The sequence below is a fragment of the Heteronotia binoei genome, chromosome 3, assembly GCF_032191835.1.
Source record: "Heteronotia binoei isolate CCM8104 ecotype False Entrance Well chromosome 3, APGP_CSIRO_Hbin_v1, whole genome shotgun sequence".
Taxonomy (NCBI): domain Eukaryota; kingdom Metazoa; phylum Chordata; class Lepidosauria; order Squamata; family Gekkonidae; genus Heteronotia; species Heteronotia binoei.
In genome coordinates this window covers 95,923,998-95,946,505 of record NC_083225.1, presented here as the reverse complement: position 1 = coordinate 95,946,505, position 22,508 = coordinate 95,923,998, and the positions used below count along the sequence as shown (strand labels likewise).

Sequence of the window (22,508 nt, the reverse complement as noted above, 5' to 3'; positions counted from 1 at the left end):
GCCACTGCCCCCTCCCTCCCCTTCTGTGGCACTGCGCTCCTCCTCCACCGCTGCCCCCAGCATGCTCAGAGGAGTTTGGCTAGAATTGGTCCTGCAAGCTTGGACGTGGCTTTGCTCCTCCCTCACTTCTGCTGGAAGTGAGAGCGCTGAGAAGCCTGGGACAAGTCTAAGCGTGTAGGGCTGATTCTAGCCATGCTTCTCTGAGCATGCCAGGGGCGGTGGAGTGCAGCGCTGCAGAAAGGAAGGGGATGAAGGGGGGCGATAGCATTTTACCTGCCGATCAGCTGATCGGTGGGGGGCTTTAAATAGGCTGGGAAGTGCGAAGCTCCACCATTCCATCCCAGGTGGCACAGAAGGGAAGGGGGAAGGGAGGAGGCCCCACAAAGGGGGGCAGCAGGTGGCAAGTCTGTCTGGGGTGCCATGCACCCTAGGGCCAGCCCTGGTTGCTCCATATCAAGCCTGTGGTCAGCCTTGGACTGATTCCTTAGAATCCGACCCCCCCCCCCCAAATTACTATACATTATTTATTTAAAATTACTTTGCAATTAGAAGTCAAGCTATACCTCTTGGTAAAAACCAGTATCTTTTACAGAAATATGGTCAGTATCTTTTACAGAAATAGCATCAGTAGTGCCATGACATAAATCCATTATACACTGATTTTTAAAATTTTTTAACCATTATGTAACTGGAATTTATACAGTTTGGCTAATATGGTAAACATAAAACATTACCTTGGACCTTTTGTTTGGGGTATATGATTTAGCATTGCTAAATATCAATCTGATATCTTTGCACAATTCCATTGGGGTATCATAATTTCCAGCTTCTAACGTCTCTTTCACGGTGCCCAAATCCATTGGTGTGTCTATGATCTCTCTGTAATCCTGCATAATGAGGCATATGATACATAACTCCATTACTTAAGACTTTTGAGCAATCTCCTGCACTGAAACAGTGGAGGTGTTCTTACACAGAAGAAGATTAAACAAAAGCACAACTATATCAATCAAGATTAAACACACTGCTTTATTATATAAATGAAAATTTCATCTTTATATTTCTACAATCCACCCTACACCCCCCAAATCTCATTTTTATATTTAATATGTTTTTAGCTTTTGTGGCTATGAGGAAATAATATTCCCATAAAATTGTGGGGCATATACTCAATATTCTTCAATCGAGAGTAAGTATCCCTCCTTAAAATATTTAGCAGATCTATTATTAACAGAGATCACTAGAGTAGAAAAAAATTATCCCCCCTTCATTTCAATGTTTATGCATTAAGTGGAGTAGTAAATTTAGAGTTATTATTCTGGATTTATCTGGAATAAGTAGGACCATGATGTTGATTCACCTTTTCTGCTTAGCACATTCAGCCTAGAAAACAGTAATGGTCATATTCATATTGCCTTTATGAGAATACATATATCTCTTACTTAATTATAAAGTTTATGCAGTGGTTTAAGGCAAATAAGGTCTCAGTGTAACCTATCTAATAACACTGCAGAAGAGAAACAGGAAAGCACTATATAAATACAGCTATAAACTGGAACATGTAAAAATTAATATTAACGATGAAAAACTTACAGGGTACTGATCCAAGTCAACAGGTTGTCTAAATGGCTCAGAATCCTCACACTGGAAAATTAAATTTACAAGTTCCATACATTGCTTCTTCCAACTATTTTCATCATAGCTGGGTTTTGCCACTGTCTTCTTCAAAGCCCCTCTCTATAAAAACAGAAAAAACAGATTGCTTACCTGTAATTGATTATCTTCGAGTGGTCACCTGTGCAGTCACACACATGGGTTCGGGTCCTTGCTTGAAGCCGAAATTGGAGAACTCCCACAGCAGCGTAGCGTGTTTCTGGCGGACTCCTTCCCCGCTCTGGGGAGCAGGCACACAGTGCACATGCCTAGAGTGGGGGAGGAGCTCCGTCTCCCACTCAGTTTCTTCCAGTCGCCGCCAGCAGGTCCTGACATGTAAATAGTAGGAAATGCCAGCAGTGGGGAAGACTGGGCGGGTAGTGTGTGACTGCACAGGTGACCACTCAAAGATCATCAGTTACAGGTAAGCAATCTGTTTATCTTCTTCGTGGTCCCTGTGCAGTCCCACACATGGGTGTTTAGCAAGCTGAGATACTTGGATGGCGGGTGCTGGTAAACGGAAAGCCAACCTAGAAACAAACACAGGTTAGCAGCTCAACTACTGTGTCTTATAATGTGATTAACAGGCTCACCTGGAATCTGTGGCGGGATCCTCAGTGGAGGACCGATGACAACACCGATATGCCAAATGATGTATCCTGCTTGGACTGGACATCAAGGGCGTAGTGCGTCACAAAGGTTGAAGAGGAGGACCAGGTGGCTACAGCACCCACCTCCTCAAGTGGAATCCCTTGAAGGAAGGCAGAAGTAGTGGATATTGCCCAAGTGGAGTGGGCATGAACCACTTCAGGTAAGGGTTCTTTTGCCAGTTCGTAGTAAAGTTTAATCATAGCCAACACCCACTTTGAAAGGATGTGACTCTATTACCCCGCTTAGGGGGTTCATATGCGATAAAAAGTCAGCTAAAATAAGTCCAGGTTGTGGTGGTAGACTTTCCCATCGTGCTGCGTCAATGTCCGGAGCTAAAGGGAAGCGACAGAATACTTGAGACATCAGAAGGAGAGAGGAGAGGTGGGTTGTCCGGCCCACCACAGGGTTATCAGTATGCAGTCCGAACGATCTGTCTGTATTTTCTGTAAAGTCTTGGTGATCATAGGAAAGGGCAGAAACATGTAGAAGAGTGTTCCTGACGAGCAATGGTAAAGGCATCCCCTAGGGATCAAGGGGACGGAACTTCTCTGCTGAAGTAGAGTGAGCATTTTGTGTTGGTGCGGGACGCAAACGCATCTACTCATGGTAGTCCCCATTTGAAGAAGAGGTCGAAGGTAACAGTCGTTGAGTGACCATTCCAAGTCGTTAGATCTCGTTATGCTGAGGACATCCGCCTGTGTGTTGAGAACTCCCGGCAACTGTATGGCTGTAAGGAAGATCTTGTTGTCGATACACCATTCCCACAACCTCTGGGCTCTCTTGCACAGACGGGTTGAAACTGTGGCGCCTTGTTTGTTTGTGTAATAAACAGTCGTAATGTTGTCCATAGTGACATGAACATGATGGCCCTTGAGGTGGAGAAATGATTTCAGAGTTTGGTGGACAGCTGTGAGCTCTAGGGCATTGATATGGAGGCATCAGTCTGTCAGTGACCATGTTCCCTAAGCAGTAAGAGTATTGCAGTGGGCTCCCCAACCCAAGAGTGAGGCGTCTGTCATTAGAAGATGTGTGGGCGGAGGTATCTGAAAGGGCATGCTGACATCAGACTGGCATCCTCCAGCCACCAAGTCACAGAGTTCTGGACTCCGTCTGGTAAGCAGAGCGTGAGTGTTTGAGGATGAACAGCAGGCTTGAATTGACGGAGGAACCAGAGCTGAAATGTCCTCATATGCAGTCTTGCAAATTGAACTACTGCAGTGGTGGCTTCCATGAGGCCTAAGAGACGTTGAATGCTGATGGCCGTTTTGAGTAGGGTTGGCCAGAAAGCATAAGATCATGTCTTTCAGGGATTGTGCTCTGTTCTTGGGAAGATATGCTCTGTAGGGTGTAGTATTTATTATTGCACCTATGAAGTGCAGTGTCTGAACTGAATGCAGATGCAATTTCGCAAAATTCACTATTACACCGAGGCTGTTGAGTAGCCTTAGAGTCGAGGTTATGTCTTGCTGCAACTGCTGTTCTGATTTTGACACTATCAGCCAGTCGTCTATGTACGGGAAGATTTGAATCCATTGTTGACGAAGATGTGCTGCAATGAAGGCCATGCATTTGGTGAACACCCTGGGTGCAGTTGAAAGGCCAAAGGGCAGCACTTTGTATTGATAATGTTCCTGGCCTACCGTAAAACGTAGATATCAGTGATGAGGCCAAACTGTGATGCAGAAAGAAGCATCCTGGGAGGCTAGCCATTCATCTTTGGGTAAAAGTTGTAAAATCATCTGCAGGGTGATCATCTGGAACTTCTGGGGACACATAAACAGTTTGAGGTCTCTGTGGTTCATGATGGGATGTTTCCCCCCATCCTTCTTTGGAACTACAGGGGAAAGCAGACAGAACAGGTGTTAGGCTACCAGCCGGTCCTGAGTTCTGAAAGTGGTACCGGCTCTATTGCTTCTTTGGATAACAAGGAGAGCACTTTGCTTTTGAGTACTTCGGACGGTTGTGTTGGGACGAAGTGGGGAAACTGGGGTAGCTCTGAGAACTTGATGGAATAACCTACGCTGATGATTGTGAGGACTTAGATATCTGATGTTATAATCTCCCATTGATGTAGAAAGGGGGAGAGTCTGGTTCCTGTGCGTTGGTAAGGGTTTAGAGAAAGTTCCGGATGAGTGATTAAGTCAAACAGACTGTTTGTTGTTGAAAAAAGCTCATTTGGATTGAGTAGGCTTCTGTTTGTTAGAAAAGGTGGGTCTGGAGGAAGAAGACTGCTGTTTTCTCTTCCCACTGCTATAGGTTCGAGGATAGTACCTCCGTTGAGAAGACCACTGCTTCGACTTGTAGGGTTTGTTGTTGGTGGAGGTGGTAGAGACACCCAAATGTTTTGCCTTCTTATTGCTATTGTCTACGTTGGAGAGGACTTCATCAGTGGTAGACTGGAAGAGGCCCTCTCCATCGAAAGGAAGGTCTTTGACTTTAATCTTAAGGTCAGGTTGAAGAGATGTTTCCTGAAGCCAGGCATGATGTCGGAGGGCAATGGATGTGGCGAAAACTCTTGATGAGCAAGAAACTGCGTGTTTCAAAGAGTTGATTTACTGACAAGCTACTACGGTGAGTTTCTGAACTATGGCAGTAGCTGGAGGTTGGGCAGCATCTGGCAGATTTGACAGAACAGGTGTTAGGCGACTTGCTAAGTTGAAGCTATACGCCGAGAAGTAAGCTAAGTAGGTGTGTAGTTTACTGAGAGTGGTCATAGAAGAATATGGTCAGGGGAGGGACGGTGGCTCAGTGGTAGAGCATCTGCTTGGTAAGCAGAAGGTCCCTGGTTCAATCCCTGGCATCTCCAAAAAGGCAAGTAGACGTGAAAATCCTCAGCTTGAGACCCTGGAGAGCCGCTGCCAGTCTGAGAAGACAATACTGACTTTGATGGACCAAGGGTCTGATTCAGTATAAGGCAGCTTCATATGTTCGTATGTTCAATAAAGCTTTTGGACAAAAGCTTCCAGTTTGCGACCTTCTCTATCTGGTGGAGCAAGGTGGTGTGACAGCTTTGACTTTGTAGATGAGTGCATAACAATTGAATTTGGTGAGAGAAAGGAAATTTCGTTAGGGTTGAATCCGATACAGTGCATCAAGGCGTCTGGATGTTGGGGTTTCCCAGGCCTCTTTGAGCGTGGCCAAGTGGACTGGGAGCATAGGTAATAAAGTTGCGGAAGGTAATTCTGCTTGCACAAGCTTGTAGACCAAGCCCATGACCTCAGGTTTGTCTGTATGGACTGGAATGTGAAGAGCCTCAGACATCCTGGTTAACATTTCCATATAGGGCTTAGTGCCCTTGGAGGGTGACAATGGACTGGGTGGAGGAATGTCCTGAGGTTGGTCTGGGACCAAAGGGTCACCCATATCAAAGGAAGCCAATGAAGAGGCATCTGAAGGGTCCACTGGATCCTTTTGAAGAGTGTTGTCTTTAGGCAGGAGCTCATCTGGCATGTAAATTGGTTCCTGGTCCGGCAAAGGGTCAGGTAACTGAGAAGGAGCTCCCACAGCCGCAGAAGGCTTAGTGTTGTAAGAAGTAAGTACAGGTGGTGGGGCAGATGGAAGAGAGACAGTCGTTGGAAGCAATTGTAGCTTTTCCTGAAGTTCCAGGTCAGAGCAAAGAAAACGAGGCTTCTCCTGAATCCCTTTGCTTTTATCCGGCTTCTTGGGGCAATGACAATTATACCAGAGTTCATAAGTTCAAGGAAAAGGTGTTTTGGATGGGGTAAGTGTTGGAGAGAGGTAACGGCATTGTGAAGAGCAGTCTCTGGACACAGAACGTGATCTAGTACGTCCACGGTAGGTCCGAGCGGTTCTGGAATTCGATCTTGATCTCCTGTGGCCAGATCAGGATCTGGGAGATCTAGAAATCGAACATTGGTGCCTAGAAACCCAGCGTCGGTGTCTAGATGTTGAGTGTAGATGACGAGATGCTGAGCGTTGACGCTTGGAGGAGGATCGGTGATGGCAAGAAGTCCTGAGGTTGAGCATCTGTGCAGAGAAACTCTGGGAGCTCTGGAGGTGGATCGACTCCTAGAGGCTCTCGAAGTTGAGTGTCCATGTTAAGAACGGGAACCACTATGACAGTGTGAGTGCCAGCGAGACAGGTGAGGTCATGCTGTAGACTGCAAGTCATCAAGCTGACTTGTACGAGCTGTAAGCTGCACTAGGAGTCGAGAAGTTGGGAACCTCTTCGAACCAGGCTGAACGTTCTTGGGTGGTAAGTTGTGGCATGGTCGGAGCTGAGTCAAGGACTTTGTTAATGGTGGCCATGGCAGATAGCAAGGCATCGGTATCAGAAGTGTTGTCGTTGGGAATCAAAATGACTGCCGAGACTGATGAGTTGATAAGCGCTGGTGGAGTTGGAGAGGCTTGGTTAGAAGGTATGTATGGTATTCGAACTCGTGGTGTTTGTAGTTTGCAATGGTTCCTTAGAAATTGAGGGTTTTGAAGTAAAGGCTCCATCCTTTGGCTTCTTGTCGGACTTGTGCTTCTTTTTATAGGAAGCTGCCGATGACACCAAATCTCCACGCTCTTTGGAGGGGGAGGGAGGCAGCAGTGGTTTCAAAGCGTCAAAGGGCATTAGAAACGCTTCCAAGAGATGGCTTCGGAGCCTCGTGGCCCTATTTTTTCGTGTCTGCTTCCCAAAACCGCGACAACGGATACAGCTGTTGATTTTATGCCCTTCCCCAAGGCACAGATGGCAGTAAGAATGCCTGTCAGTGGAGGGTAGTTTAGCTCAGCACTTTAAACACTTTTTTAAAAAGGTGGTCGTCCCTCTCTTTTCTGCAAGGTGAGGGAGGGGAGGGGATGGAAGAAAGGAAGAAAACAAAACACTCACTAGGGTCCCTTCCCCCCCCCCCCCTTTTTGGATAGAAGACGACCAAGATGAAAAAGAGAAACAATGGAAGGAAGATGGACGAGATTGAGGAAAAATGCTGAGGTAAGGAGCTAGAGCAACGAAGTCTGGTAAGGGCGACAGTGAAAAAGAAACTGAGTGGGAGATGGAGCTCCTCCCCCACTCTAGGCTTGCACACTGTGTGCCTGCTCCCCAGAGTGGGGAAGGAGCCCGCCAAAAAGACACTATGCTGCTACTGAAGTTCTCCGAGGTCGAATTTGAGCAAGGGCCCGAACCCATGTGTGGGACTGCACAGGGACCATGAAGAAGATTACAATGTTCCTAAGCATAGAGGCTACTATTGCTTTAATGAAGTTTCCTAATTACCTGTCAAGTCATCCAAATACAAGAAAAATACTACGGGCTCTAGAAAGAGGTTCTGGACAAGTGCCCGCCACCCTTGCTGTCTTCCTACCCACCCAAATGAAGGCACTGACTCCTCCCACCTCAAGAGGAGCTGATCTCTGCTATCTAGAGAGCAAATGTAAATCTGAGTGATCTCCAGTGGTTCCCCAGGAGGAAATGGCATTGTACCTGTCTGAGGTCCTCTCTCTCCTCAAACCTCACCCTCCCCAGGCTCCACCTGTCCAATCTCCAGAAATTTCTTAACCTGGAGTTGGCAATCCTATCTCTTTCCCTTTATCTGCCTCTCTGACTTCAAGTTTCCATTGCCTTTCCCCTCCCTGCAGCCTCTACATATGAAAATGACAGTCTTTCTTCAATGACAGTCTTTCTTCAAGGGGGGAGGGGGGGACCAAAGATGCATCATTCTCCTCTTCCCCTGTGTGATCTGAACAACAACCCTCCGAGGCAGGTTAAGCTGGAAGTGTGTGACTGGTCCAAAATCACTGTCAGCTTCCACAGCAAGAACTGGATAGAAGTTGTAATTCTGAGTGATCTCCATCCCTCACCTGCAGGTTGGAAACAGCAGTTCCCCAGGAGGAAAGGCCTCTCTTTCAGGAATTTCCCATCAACCTGGAAAGGTACCACTAAAGGCCTCTGGGCGAGTGCCTGCCAAGCCTTGCTGTCTTCCCACCATCCAAATGAAGGCATTACTCCCCCCACACACACACCTCAAGGGGAGCTGATCTCTGCAATCTAGAATTTCCTAACCTGGAGTTAGCAACCCTGCAGCCTCTAAGGAAAAGGACAGTCTTTCTTCAGTGTGTGGGTGGGGAGGGGGGAACCAAAACAGCTGACATCATTCTCATTTCTCTCCCTCCTTTGATCTGAACAACAACCCTGTGAGGTTTCCCTATCTCAGGCAACTATCTTGGGGTGAGGCTGAGGGGAGAAGGGAGAGAGGGAGTGAAAGACAGTAAAGGTGAGGCAGCCATGCCATCTGAGGTGGTGCCAAGCTTCCTGACTATTGCAGTGGCCTTTGGAGGCTATGTGTGCTGGTAGGCCATCTTTGTGAGCTGTTGATAGGGTCTTTCGTGAGGCCGCAGGAGCTCTGCAGCCCTTTCTGAGGCCAGTTGACAGAGAAGAGCTAAGAGATGTGGCTGTCTCTGAGGCAAGACTGCTTCTGGCAGTTTGATCAACATCCCTGGGTCTGCAGGAGGCATGAACAAGGGAGTCAGCCAATGGGAGGCCAGAGATGGGTGATCGACATGTGATAGGCCAACAGTGAGTGTCCACAGTAACCGCCAGAACTAAGGTTGATTGTGTTTTACTGGCAGAATTAGCTTTGCTGGCTGGCAATAGCCACTTGGGCAGGAGAGAGGAGCAGACTCAACCAATGGCACACAAGTACTTTTGATTGATAGTTTGATGGGCCAAAGGCTTGTGCCATACAGTCCCATTGCGCCCCAACAAATCAGGATGTTCAGAATTGCCATCACGCCTGGAGAATTATTTATAACAGATTGCTAATATCTTCTAGACCAGGAAAAAGGTGAGGTTAAATCACAATGACTTACTTTTCTGGAAGATGCTCTTGGTATATATGTCTCTTCATCGTCCTGCAACACAGACCAGACATGCCCATTAAAAACAATCATTTATGGAGAGATGTACAAGAAAACATCATAAGTAAACTTACAATATTGAATTCATACTAGCGTTACTAAGGCGAAGGTGAGGGGACATGCTTGATAAAGAAACAGTAACTACAGGAAGATCAAGCTAATGGTTCACTGCACAGACAAGAATCATTACCAGAACATCAGCATCAGTGCTGTCTTCATTGTTTGTTGCAATGCACAGCTCAAAAATATCCATAGAATTAGGATTCCTGGAAAATAAAAATATTATGTATGACTAAGTCACAACCATATCATACCTAGCACTGTTACGGAGTGTGAAAGTCATTTCTGTGAAAGTAGGTCCCTTTATGGTTCTCTGAGTATAACATTGTAGTGTACTACAGAAAACAAAAAGTATGTTTTGCTCCTCAATTTGTGTCACTTTATCAATAATCAATTTTTTTTAGAAGTATGACTATTTCCTTCACTATGTTTTCCCCCTGGAATTAAACTCAAACAAATGGTGACCTTATAAATCAAGTTTGTTATTCCAGTTTGTCCAACAACTTTATAAAACTGTATGTTAATTTGTTGCTCACCAATCTACCTATTTGTATGGACTGGCAGCTTCCATTTTCAAAGTTTCTGATGAAATGTACATGGACACGAAAGCTTGTACCTTGAATAAAATTTTCTTGTCTTAAAGGTGTCACTAGACTTGAACTTTTCCCCTACCTATTCACAAGCTAGTGTTTTCCTAAAGCCTTCAGATATGCTAAATAGTAAAGAGAGGACATGATTAATTACAGCAGCAGGATAATTATAAAGCAGCAAGTTTGCCATATTTTATGTTTCAACCTGAAATACTTATTACCGTATGAATTCTAAGAGCTGATCTGTGATCTTCTGAGCAGACCTAGCGATGGCACTGTTGGGTTCATTAAAGGTCCTGGCATTGCTTTCAATGCACCTTACTTCCCAAATCAATGCAGAGATCCTCCTATATTCAACAGCAAGTAAAAAGAACAGTTTAATAGCCATGGAAAACTAACATAATACTCGCAGCATCAGAACCAGAAACTTCTAATAAGTGAAACAATCCCAGTTTCCCTTTCTTCATGTTCTCTTTAAAGGATAAAACTGACTTGCTGAATAGAAGCAAAAGTACATCAGGATCCTTTACGCTTTGCCTTCCTGAAAGCCATATACTTTGTATTTCACTCACCTGCCACACTGAATTTATTCTTATCATGTTAAATTACAGGTAAAATATTTAATACTCCATATTTGTGGATAGCACAGAAGTGGTCCTACACCTCCAGGCAAGGAAAACTACCCAATTTAGACTTCTGATAGCATAACAACAACCATGGAAGTGCAAGAACTGATGTCAGTAATCTGATGACTCAAAATTTGCTATCAATCCCTAGACCGAGGGAAGCAAGACTCAAAACAACTTGCGAAAGAGCCTTTTCGGTTGCTGCCCCTTATTGGTGGAACTAATTTCCAGAGGATGTCAGAGTTTTGCAGGACCTTGCCCAGTTCTGCAAAGCCTGCAAGACCACGCTATTTCAGCTTGCATTTGGCAGTTAATTATTAACTAGAATCAGCTGAAATGACTGCCATCACTGAGGACATTAGATCTGGTAAAACAATTTTATTAGTAACATATGGTAATAAATCTATATCTATATCTTACAGCTTTAAAAAATTTTTATCTACCCCATATATTACTTTCCACCCACCCCTCCCCCCGTTACTTGACCCCCGCCAGTGTTATTTACTTAAAAAAAATATTAAAGGTACCCTTAACTGTTAAAACAAAAATTTATATTCTTCTTTTTAAAACTTAATTATCAAAAATTGTCCAATGTCCTTTTATTTTCCACTCTTTTTCTATATATCTTCTAAACTTTTTCCACTCCGTCTTAAAAACTTCTAAATCATAGTCTCTTAATATTCTTGTTAATGTGTCCATTTCACTCCATGTCATAACTTTTATAATCCAATCCCATTTCTCTGGTATTTTTTCTTGTTTCCACAACTGCGCATACAATGTCCTAGCAGCTGAAAGCAAGTACCAGATTAAAGTTCTATCTTCTTTTGGAAATTATTCCATTTGTAATCCCAATAAGAAAGTCTCTGCAACTTTCATTACTTCATATTCCAATATCCTAGAAATTTCTTGTTGAATCATTTGCCAATACTGTTTTGCTCTTTCACAAATCCACCACATATAGTAGAAAGAACCTTCATGCTTTTTACATTTCCAACGTCTGTCTGGCATCTTGTTATTCATCTTTGCTAATTTTTTAGGAGTCATATACCATCTATACATCATCTTAAAACAGTTTTCTTTAATACTTTGACATGTTGAAAATTTCATAGAGTTCTTCCACAAATATTCCCAAGTTTCCATCTGTATTTCTTTATTTACATTAATTGCCCATTTGATCATTTGAGATTTCACTACTTCATCTTCTGTAGACCATTGTAGAAGTAATTTATATACTTTTGAAAGTATCATTGTCTCCAAGCAGAACTTTTTCCATTTCTGTTAGCTCTTTCCTTATTCCTTCAGTTTTAATATCATTCTCCACCAAGCTCTTTATTTGTTGCATTTGGAACCAATCATATTTATGATTCAACTCTTCAGCAGTTTTCACTTCTATTTTGCCACTTCATATTTTTAATAATTGATTATATGACAACCACTTTTCTTCACCTATCTCAGCCGTTATTTTTATTACTTCAGCTGGCACTAACCATAACGGTCTTCTCTCATCTCCATATTTCTTGTATTTCATCCATGTATTTAGTAAATTACTTCTTTTATAATGGTGAGAGAAAAAAACGTCCATCTTCTTTTTTCCATAATACAAATACGTGTGCCAGCCAAATTTCTTTCCGTGACCTTCCAGCGCCAAAAGTTTTTTATTTAACAACGTTATCCATTCTTTCATCCACACTAAACAAACTGCTTCATGATATAATTTTAAATCTGGTAGTTGAAATCCACCTCTCTCTTTTGCATCAGTCAAAATTTTCATTTTAATCCTTGGTTTCTTCACAGCCCACACAAATTCTGAGATTTTCCTTCGCCATTTGTCAAATTGTTTGCCATCCTTCACAATAGGAATAGTTTGAAACAAATACATTATTCTTGGTAAGATATTCATTTTAATTGCAGCTATTCTACCCAGCAATGACAACTTAAGCTCATTCCATTTTAGCATGTCTTCATCCATTTTACGCCATAACTTCTCATAGTTATTTTTAAACAAGTCAATATTTTTCATTGTAATCTCTACCTAGGTACTTTAGGTAAGGTAAGGTAAGGTAAAATTTTATTTGTATCCCGCCCTCCCCGCCTAAGCAGGCTCAGGGCGGCTAACAACATCTTATACATATACAGCAATAAATATAAAAACTTTAAATTTAACAATAAAACTTAAACTTAACATCATAAAAACCCGTTAATGTATTTAAAAATTCATTAATTTAATTTCATCTGGCAGCAATGGTGGCATTCTGACGCTAATTTCTGCCTATATGATTAGTTCTATGTTAACATAGGTCCTTGAAAGGACCATGTTGGCGGATCCTTAATTAACAACAGCAGTCGTTATATGCTTGTTTGAAGAGGGCAGTCTTGCAGGCCCTGCGGAACTGGTCAAGGTTCTGCAGGGCCCGCACCTCCTCAGGAAGCTGATTCCATAGGGCGGGGGCCGCTATTGAAAAGGCCCGTACTCAGGTGCTCTGAAGCTTGATCTCTTTCGGCCCAGGGATAGTCGTTTTATTTTTACCAACTGACCTCAGTGCTCTCTGGGGTTCATATGGGGAGAGACGGTCCCTCAGGTAGGCCGGTCCTCGGCCATATAGGGCTTTAAAGATGATAACCAACACTTTGTACCGGACCCGGTAGGCAATTGGCAGCCAGTGCAGTCCGCGCAGCCCCGGCCGTATGTGCTCCCAGCTCGGGAGCCCCAACAGCAACCTAGCTTTACCTTAGAAGTGACTTCACAGCCCGTTAGTCTCTGTAGTTCTTGTTGCTTATTCATCTGCATATTTTTACACAGAATTCTTGATTTTTCTCTATTAATACAAAGTCCTGCCAACTCCCCATATTCTTGTATTTTGGCTAACAGCAAAGGTGTAACTTGTATGGGGTTTTCATTTATAAACATTATATCATCAGCAAAAGCTCTGTATTTGTAAGTAAATCCTTTTATTCTTAGACCTTCTATCTCTTTTTCCTCTTGGATCTGCATCAGTAATATTTCAAGAGTCATTATAAACAACAACGGTGAAAGCGGACAGCCTCGTCTGGTACCTTTGCTGACTTTCATACCTTCTGTAAGGTCTGCATTTATACACAACCTTGCACTTTGTTCAGAGTATATTGCTTTTATCATTCTTATAAAACTTTCTCCCAGCTCCATTTTTTCCATTACTGCAAACATAAAGTCCCAATTTAAATTGTCAAATGCTTTCTCTGCATCTGCAAAGAACAATGCTACTTCTTTTTCTGGATGTCTTCCATAATATTCTATAATATTTACAACAGTACTAATATTGTCTCTTATTTGTCTTTTGGGAAGAAACCCTGCTTGATCTTCCTTTATAAAGTTTATCAAATGTTGTTTAAGCCGTTCTGCCAAGATACTTGTAAATATTTTATAAGCATTATTTAATAGCGAAATAGGTTTATAATTTTTTACATTCGTGACATCTCTATCTTCCTTGGGTATCAACGAAATAACAGCTTCTTTCCATGCGTTTGGTACATTCCCTCTTATTCTTATCATGTTCATCAACTTCTGCAGTTTTGGTATTAGTTCATCTTTAAAAGTATTAAAATATTTAGCTGTATATCCATCTGGTCCAGGAGCTTTTCCATTGCATTAACTGCTGCTTCAACCTCTATTTTTTCAATAGGATCATTCAAAATTTCTCTCATATTTTCAGTTAAGGGCTCTATTTTTATCTTTTGTAAATACTCATCCATCTTCTCTTTCTTTATTATAACACCTTTAAACAATTTGGTATAGTACTTAAAATTTATCTTTTTATTCCCTCGAGTAACCACTTATTGAGTAACATCTACCACAATTCTGTTAATTATTCTATTTTCTCTCTTTTTCTTCAATTGCCAAGCCAAATACTTTCCCGGTTTATTTGCTCCTTCAAAGGATTTCTGCTGAAGTCTTTTCAAACTCCATTTCACTTCTTTATTTAACAAATGTCTCAATTGAGTTTGTAATATTGTAATTTCCCTTAAAATTTTCTTTTTCCCTGGTCTTTTTCTCAACTCCCCTTTCTTTTTCTTTATTTCATTTTGAATGTCCAACAACTGCTTTTCTTTCATTCTCTTATCTTTATTATTCAATCAACACTCCACTCATTACTGCTTTATAAGCATCCCAGACCATCTGAAAATCAGTATCTTCTTTATCATTTACTTTGAAAAAAGCTTTAGTTTCATTTTCTAGGTATGTCACTGCTTCTTTATTCTGTAGCAAATCTTCATTCAATCTCCATCTTCTCAATTTCTTGGACAATTTTGTAATCCACATTATTGGGTTATGATCAGCCCCAATTTTAGGTAAAATCTCTATCTTCCTTGTTATAAGACCTAAATCTTTGGTTCCCCACAACATGTCAATTCTAGAAAAAGTTTTGTGTCTTGCTGAAAAAAAAGTATAGTCCCGAACTTCAGGGTTAAATTTCCTCCATATATCTTCCAAATTTTTTTGTTTAACCAATTCAAAAGAAGGCTTTGGCAATTTTCCTTCTTTACAATTGTTTTTTCCCCCTCCAGATCTATCCAATGAGTTAACTGTTCCATTAAAATCTCCCATTATCAAAACTTGGTCATAGGTCAGTTCATCAAGCTGTTGTGTAATGTCTTTAAAAAAAAAATTCTTTGCACCATTAGGCGCACACAATCCCAATAACGTTTTTTTTTTTCATTTAATATTGTCTCTACTGCAACAAATCTTCCATCTTTATCTTTAAACACTAATTTTGGCTCCAATTCTTGTCTAATATACAAAACCACTCCTCTTTTCTTCTGTTCAGCTAATGAAAAAAATTCTACTTCCAATTGTTTGTTCCATAAAAATTTATAATCCTTTTGTTTAATATGCACTTCTTGCAAACAAATATTACAGTTTTGTTTCTTAATCTAATGAAATGTTGCCATTCTTTTTTGTGGTGAATTTAGTCCATTAACATTCCAAGACAATAATTTGTAATCCATCATGGTGCAAATTCTTTATCTTCTTCAAAAAATCTACGCAGCTCCTGAGCATTTGTAATTGTGATTCTCTTCCCCTGGAGTTCAAAGCTCAAACCTTCAGGTATTATTCATCTAAACCTCATTCCATTGTCTCTCAATTTTTCTGTCAACTTTTTATATGTTCTGTCATTTATCGCTTGTCTTGGCAGCTCCTTCATGATTCTCACTTTACTGCCTCCCACTATCAATGTCTTTTCAAAGTTTTTATTCATGATCCTTCCCACCATTTCCTTTGTCATATATCTTATAACAACATCTCTTGGTAAGTTATTTTTCTTAGCAAAAAGTGAATTCACTCTATACATATAATCATACATGTTTTTAGTCTCTTCAGGGTCTTCATCTAAAAATTCTGCAATTATTTTTATTATATATCCTTTTAAGTCACCATCCTCCCCTTCAGGTACTCCTCTCAGACGTATCTGGGTCTCCATCAATCTGCAGTCATGGATTGTAACTTTTTCTTGCATTTTCAACAAGGTGGAATCATATACTTTCATTTTGCCTTCTACCTCCTGCACTTTCTTAGATGTTTCCTCAGTTTCCTTTCTGAGATCTTCCATGTCTTTTCTAATCTCTGCAATAATTTCTTTTTTCGATTAATCTATCATCTCTCTCACCCCTCTCATCATTCTGGCCTCCATCGCCTCTAATTGGTCTTGCATTTTTTCCAGTGAAGTAGCCCTTGTTCAGGGCTGCTTGTGTCCAGACATTTCAAAAACACCAAAAATTTTAATCTCACAGATTTTGAATTTGACTGTCAGATTCAAAAGATTAGAACTTGCTTTTTATAATAAGCCTAATTTCACCGTCCTCGGAGCTTCCCAGACCGAGATATTAATTTTTAAAACTTTTAAACCCTTTAAAAAAACACAAAATTTTGGACCTCACCAATTTCCAATTCAACTATCAGGTTCAAAAGAGTAGGGCTTGCCCTTTATAACAAGCCCAATTTCGCCGTCCTCGGAGCTCCCAAAGTCAAGATATTTGTTTTTAAAGTTTTTAAATCTTCCAAAATGGCGGTCGCAACTTTTTACTGCTCCTTGTCATTTTTTTTCCCTTTTAAAAACTTCTGAGGACCACACAAATAATATGACCAATAGTATTTATCTTCTTACCCTCTTCTCAATTAATTTCAACAATTTTTAATGTCCTGAATTCTTTAAAAAAATATATTTTTATTTTGGTCACCGATGTTTCTCAATGGTATATATTCCTAGAGTAGGTTTTCTTTCCATTACTTCCTGCTTTTGTTGCCACGAAGTCTCATTCACACTGGTAAGGAGATCTCACGATACTTGACGTATTTCCTGTCTTGCTCAGATGTACTGCAGGTCTGTGCCAATATGATGGTGCTTTTTCTTCCAAAATCACAAGTAGACTAAACAATAAATTCCTTTCCACTTTTTAACAGTTTTAACACTGTCCTTTATATTTATAAAGTCCAAATTTCACCTCTTCCTCCCCTCTTCTTCCAAGCTCTCTAAATTTTCCTTTCCCACGTTTTAAATTTGTATCTTTAAGCTGAAAATAGTTCCAGAATGAAAAATAATCATCTGTACCTTTTCTTCTAATTATCCAAGTTTCCACTGGTCTTGCAAAGCTTTAGATGTTTAACAACGTCCAAGAAGGTTAGGATCCTGCCGAGCTTATGTCAAATAAATGACTGAAAAACTTCTGCAGATGATGAAAATGCACCTCTTCCCAGAAACCCCTCAAAGAAGCCCCCCCCGGGACTTCTTTTAAGCCAAGGTAAATCTCCTCAAAGTTTCCTGTGCGTATCTTGGACTAATCTCTAACTGAGAAAAGTAGGCAGTAGACATTAATTTGCCTTCCACTACCCCGAACAGAAGTTCCAGCCTGCTCCCGTTGTGAGAAGCAGCTCAGCTCGACATTTTCCTCCCCCAGAAGTCCCCACCGAGGACATTAGATCTGAATGGATGTCTTTTTAGACCACTGAATGCCTCCTATGTATTTAATATACTGTTTACTGTATTGAAATTACCACCTGATAGTTATTTTAACCTAATGTTTTTATATTGTTGTTTTATTATGAGATGCCCTGAGCCTGAGCTTTGGTGGGGAGGGTGGGATATAAATAGAATAAACTAAACTAAACCCTAAGAAAAAGGCCTTTGGAAAAATCCAAATGAAGACAAACACAAGATGCAAGACACACAGCATTTGAGAACACAAACTAGGTTTTTCTATATATCCCTGTTCATAGTGCAATCCTACAGTGTTATTCCAGTCAAAGTCCATTGGAACCAAAAGGATTGTAATGTAAGTATTTTGGACATCCGCTAAAGTTAAAGGAGCTGGAAAAGTACCAATTAGTCAATCATATTGTAACAAATTTCCTAAGATTCTTTATGTGAATATTTACAGGTGGCTTAATGTTGCAGAAATGTTGCATGACGCATGCTTTCTTCTCTCTAGAACTAAACAGACTAACCTGTAAAATTGGTTGACTAGTCGTGTCCGAATAGTCCAAAGGTCTGTTGGATAAGCTACTACTGTACTGTACTTTGGATATGTACTCAGATCAACTGGACCAGCAAACGCTGCTGAAATATCTGTCAAAACAGTGATTTTAGTCAATAGAATTAAATTAGCACACTGATTTAAAAAACACTTAATTCATTCAAACTTGTTTTAGAAAAAATAGAAGACTGAATAAACTTGCAGTTTATCATTCTAAATCTTCAATCTGTTAAATACAGAAATATTTATAGTGAAAGTAACTGGATTTCTATATCCTTACCAAGCTTCAAAAGTTGATCAATTCCACGAATAATCCGTTCACATTCTTCACTTTGCGATTTTCCCTGCCACTCCCCTTTTTGAGGTTTATACAATAGTTTTGCCATTTCTTCTGCAGTCACAGAGACACTGGCTCCTAATTCTTCAGGCTGATCAACTTATTTACAATAAACAATAAAATGGTATTAGGAGAACAAAACCAAATGTACACTTATGGAACAAAATACAACCATGTACTCAAGAATAATGTACTCAAGAATAATAATATAATTCTGAACCTAGCTCCAAAACATTTCTAAAACACAGAGAATGAGGCTAAAGATAGAGTCAAGGATTATATTTCTACAGGAATCCCCCGGTTTGCAGAAACAAACATTTTAAAAATGGAAGGGCTCACAAGAAAGGAGAGGAAAGGAAAGGAAAGGAAAGGGAAAGGGGAAAGGGAAGGAAGGAAGAAAAAAAAGGAAGGAAGGAAGGACCATTTGCAAAAATACAGACAATATCCACGATGTAAGTTTTCATATACATTCATACTTCTTCAGACGAGGGGAATAGGGTACAGTGGGCTGAAATACATGTAGATGGTGGTTTAGGAGTGTAACTGATACAAAGTTAGAATCAAATGGCAAATAGTATAATAAACTGGAAGAGCATTTGGTCTAAATAGCAATAAAAGGTAATTAATGTTGCCTGTTAATTGTTATTGCTGAAAGTCTAGGTAAAACAAAAGGACATATATTTCCTAGTTCTTGTCTGCCTAATTTACTTTTTAACATCATTCTATACATTATAAACATAATTCTAGTTTGCCATTAGAAAAAAAGAATACATAAAATGAAAATGGGTTAAGTACATGTAATGAGATAAACAGCCAATATCCCTTATTTGAGTATGTCAATACAAATTATTCTGATACACTATTATAAAAAAGAAATACATTGGAATACTGTGGATGTAAAGCTATACTCAGTAAGAGTGTGTTTACCATATGTAATGAGATAAAAAACCAATATCCCCATTCAGTCCTGGGGAGGTGTTTGTTCCAAGTTTCATAATAATTTGTAATTCAGCAATTTCTCTCTCTATTCTGTTCTTGAAGTTCCTTTGCAGTAAAACAGCTATTTCGAGGTCACCAATTGAATGCTCTGGAAGGTTAAAGTTTTCTCCCACAGGTTTCTCAGTTCTGTAATTCCTGATGTCAGATTCGTGTCCAATTTATTACACTATTTTACCATTTGATCCTAACTTTGTATCAGTTTACACTCTTAACCCACCAACCACATGTATTTTAGCCCACTGTACCCTATCCCCTCATTTGAAGAAGTCTGCATGCACACGAAAGCTTACATTCTGAATAAAACTTTGTTGGTCTTAAAGGTACACTTGATTCCTACTTTGTTCTATTGCTTCAGACCAACACAGCTGCCCACTTGGATCTATCTACAATATCCACTGTGAACAGGAATGATGGTGAGATGATGACAGAGAGGAAGCTTTCCCAAACTCCTATCCCTATGCAGTAGAAAAGGCAGGCAAACATTCAGCTGTGAAAATGAGATCACTACTGTGGAAAACAAGAAGGCAAACCAGGGGAAATGGACACTGAATACCACAGTATATGGTTTTACCACCACTACCCTCCCTCCTGATCCTTCTTTTTTACCACCGCCTCCTTCTAGCCACCAAGAGGTGAAGAAAAGGTTGGCTGTAGACAACAGGCATTCTGCCATAAATGATAGGGCTGGGAAGCTTAGGAATCTGTAGCCAGCCTCTATGTCCTGGCAGCCCCTACCTCTGCAAATTCTAACAGCTGAACACAGGCAGTGAGCCTGTGGCCAGTGCCTGCCTCTCCAAGCTCTCCTCCTTTTCCCCTCTTGGCACCATGGGGAATTTCCCAGTGATTTTCTCATGAGTCTCTGCTTGTACATTTCTGAATTTCTATTCATTCATTGGCTCTTTAACATACCCCCTGTGGTTCTTTGGGGGCAGTGTTCCCCAGTGCAGCACTCACCCCATTCCAGGAAAATGAGTAAGGTCATGGTGGTTGGCAGGTGGTTCTCACCTTGAAACAGCTACTGCCACAGGGCATGAAAGATGGGTAAGCTTTGAGACTCCCTAATCTGTGGGACTCACGCCAGGTATGGAAGTTAAGGGCCCATCCTCTCTGACAAATCCTCTGCACTCTCATCCCAGCATCAGGCAGTTGCCAAGAAGAGAGCAACGTGGCCAAAGAGTGCACAGCCACTGAATGCCAGCAACCCAGAAAAAGCTGGCCATGAGGTGAATGACAAGAGACATACAAGTTTTTTTTCCCTTTCTCCATAACCAGTTCACTGTTGTCCTAAAGTTCTGTCCCTCATTCTAAGGAGAGAGCAAGAAAGCAGAGGAAACCCCCTCCCACTCACTCCAGATACACAAGAGCTGGCAAAGGCTCATCAGCACTGAAGAGAAGTAATGATGTAATTTACTAATTTTCAGAAGTAGAGATCATTTTAAATGTTACTGTTAAATATTTACTGTTAATAGTTATAGTCTATATTATTCTATGTGTGTGTTTGGTGGGTGGAACATAATATTCATATGGCTCATTTGGTAGAAAATAACTGCAAATTTGGCTATCCACAAACCACAGGATATACTAGAACTACTGTTCTAGATGAATTCCCTAAATGCTGACTTGCAAGGGTGTTAAATCCATAGTACAGATATTTGCAGTGTGCCCTTATTTTTAAAGCATTGCATAGAACCAGCAGATACAATGAAAGTTGCCCAACTACTTATAACAACAACAACAAAATAAGGCAATCAGAAATAGGTATAGCAATTACCCTATCATTTTAAAAATGGCAAATCCTTTTTAAAAATTTAAGGCACATAGATAAGTGCAGAAATAAAGTATCCTCTGTAAAATAAGAGTAGCCACTGAAGCAAAACTTTCTTAACTATAATTAATTACAAGGTGAGAATGAGTATTTAAGGATCGCATGTCCAATCCTAGTCTGATTGGGACAGTTTTCTCACTTACCATTGGTGAACATGACTACGGCTTTACAAAGGTTAATTAGTTCTGCTTGGTATGTGTCACACTGCACCTTTCTTGGATTAGATCTGATTTTGTTTAGCCTACCGCCAACTGTAGGTAGATGCCTACTGTTGGTAGTGTTACCCACTTCGAATGGACTGAATTTTCTTTGGTTGGTTATCTCCCTACTCCCACCTTTCAGTTGCTTGCAACTTTTGAAGAATAAATTTATTTCCTATAGAGGTACACACCATGTTTCTGATAAAGCGAGCTGACTCAAAAAACTTATAAATTCTTGAATATAAATCTGCCTCATTAATCAATCTTGCAGTTTTTTAATGGCATCTTCCCCAGTTTTTTCACAATGTGTTTTTTCATATGCCTAAACTAAATGAGACACGCAGTTTTGTATATCTTTCCATGGACTATTTTCAAGCATACAAATGAACAAAGCCCAAGTGACGTTGGAAGGCTATTTTTTGAACAAAAGAAAATGTGTGAAGCCAGATGGAGGAGAAAAGAGAAAATGCTTAACTTTGAGTCCATTTTTTCTACTCAAGATTGTCCTCCTTTCACTTTCCCCCCTACCAGCTACCACAACAGTGTCCATCACATATCGATCTGTGCAAAAAGTGGGTTTGGGAGAATGCAAAGCAACTGTCAGGTTCCCTGACAATTGGGTCAGAATGTCAGATGGTTCTTGTATCTGGGGTACCACTCATTCAGTCATTTTCATTTCTCAGCATCATCTTGCATTGTATACCAGTATAATCTGAACTAAGTAGTCCAGGGGTGTCAAACTCATTTGTTATGAGGGCTAAATTGGACATAAACAAACCCGTCGGGCCGCAGCCATGTGTGTCATAAAACGTAATGCAGGTACTGAAAATACATACTTTATAAAACACAATTAAATATTTTTTTAAAAACTCGTAGCTCTTGTAGACTGTAGCTCTCTCCCAGTTGGTTCCCCCAGGATTCTCGGTCTTTCACCAGTCTCGGACTAGCGGGCGGGGGGAGGGGTGGCTATACTCATACGAGAGGTTTACTCCTTTCGGGCTCTCCCGCCTCCGGAGATCAGGGGCATTGAATGTGCCGGTTTGGCGTGGGGCGTTGGGGAGGGGTTGGCGGTTTGGCTGGTGTACCGACCGCCTAACGCACCGGCCGATGCCTTACCATCCCTGATGGAGGCTGTAGCAGGCTGGGCATTGGAGTACCCAAGGCTCTTGATCCTGGGTGACTTCAATGTCCATGCTGATA

General features: G+C 40.9%; 1 protein-coding gene across 1 annotated transcript in view; it reads right to left on the bottom strand.

Annotated features, from left to right (window-relative positions):
- The window catches only part of BRWD1 (bromodomain and WD repeat domain containing 1), a 177,644-nt gene that overhangs the window by 27,218 nt on the left and 127,918 nt on the right, over positions 1-22,508 (bottom strand). Inside the window, exons 30-36 of the mRNA XM_060234233.1 lie at positions 18,228-18,383; positions 17,919-18,039; positions 10,037-10,162; positions 9,356-9,431; positions 9,118-9,159; positions 1,594-1,737; positions 735-887 (exon numbers count right to left, since the gene is read on the bottom strand). Of these exons, the coding sequence (XP_060090216.1) occupies positions 735-887; positions 1,594-1,737; positions 9,118-9,159; positions 9,356-9,431; positions 10,037-10,162; positions 17,919-18,039; positions 18,228-18,383 (818 nt within the window). The remainder of the gene's footprint in view (positions 1-734; positions 888-1,593; positions 1,738-9,117; positions 9,160-9,355; positions 9,432-10,036; positions 10,163-17,918; positions 18,040-18,227; positions 18,384-22,508) is intronic.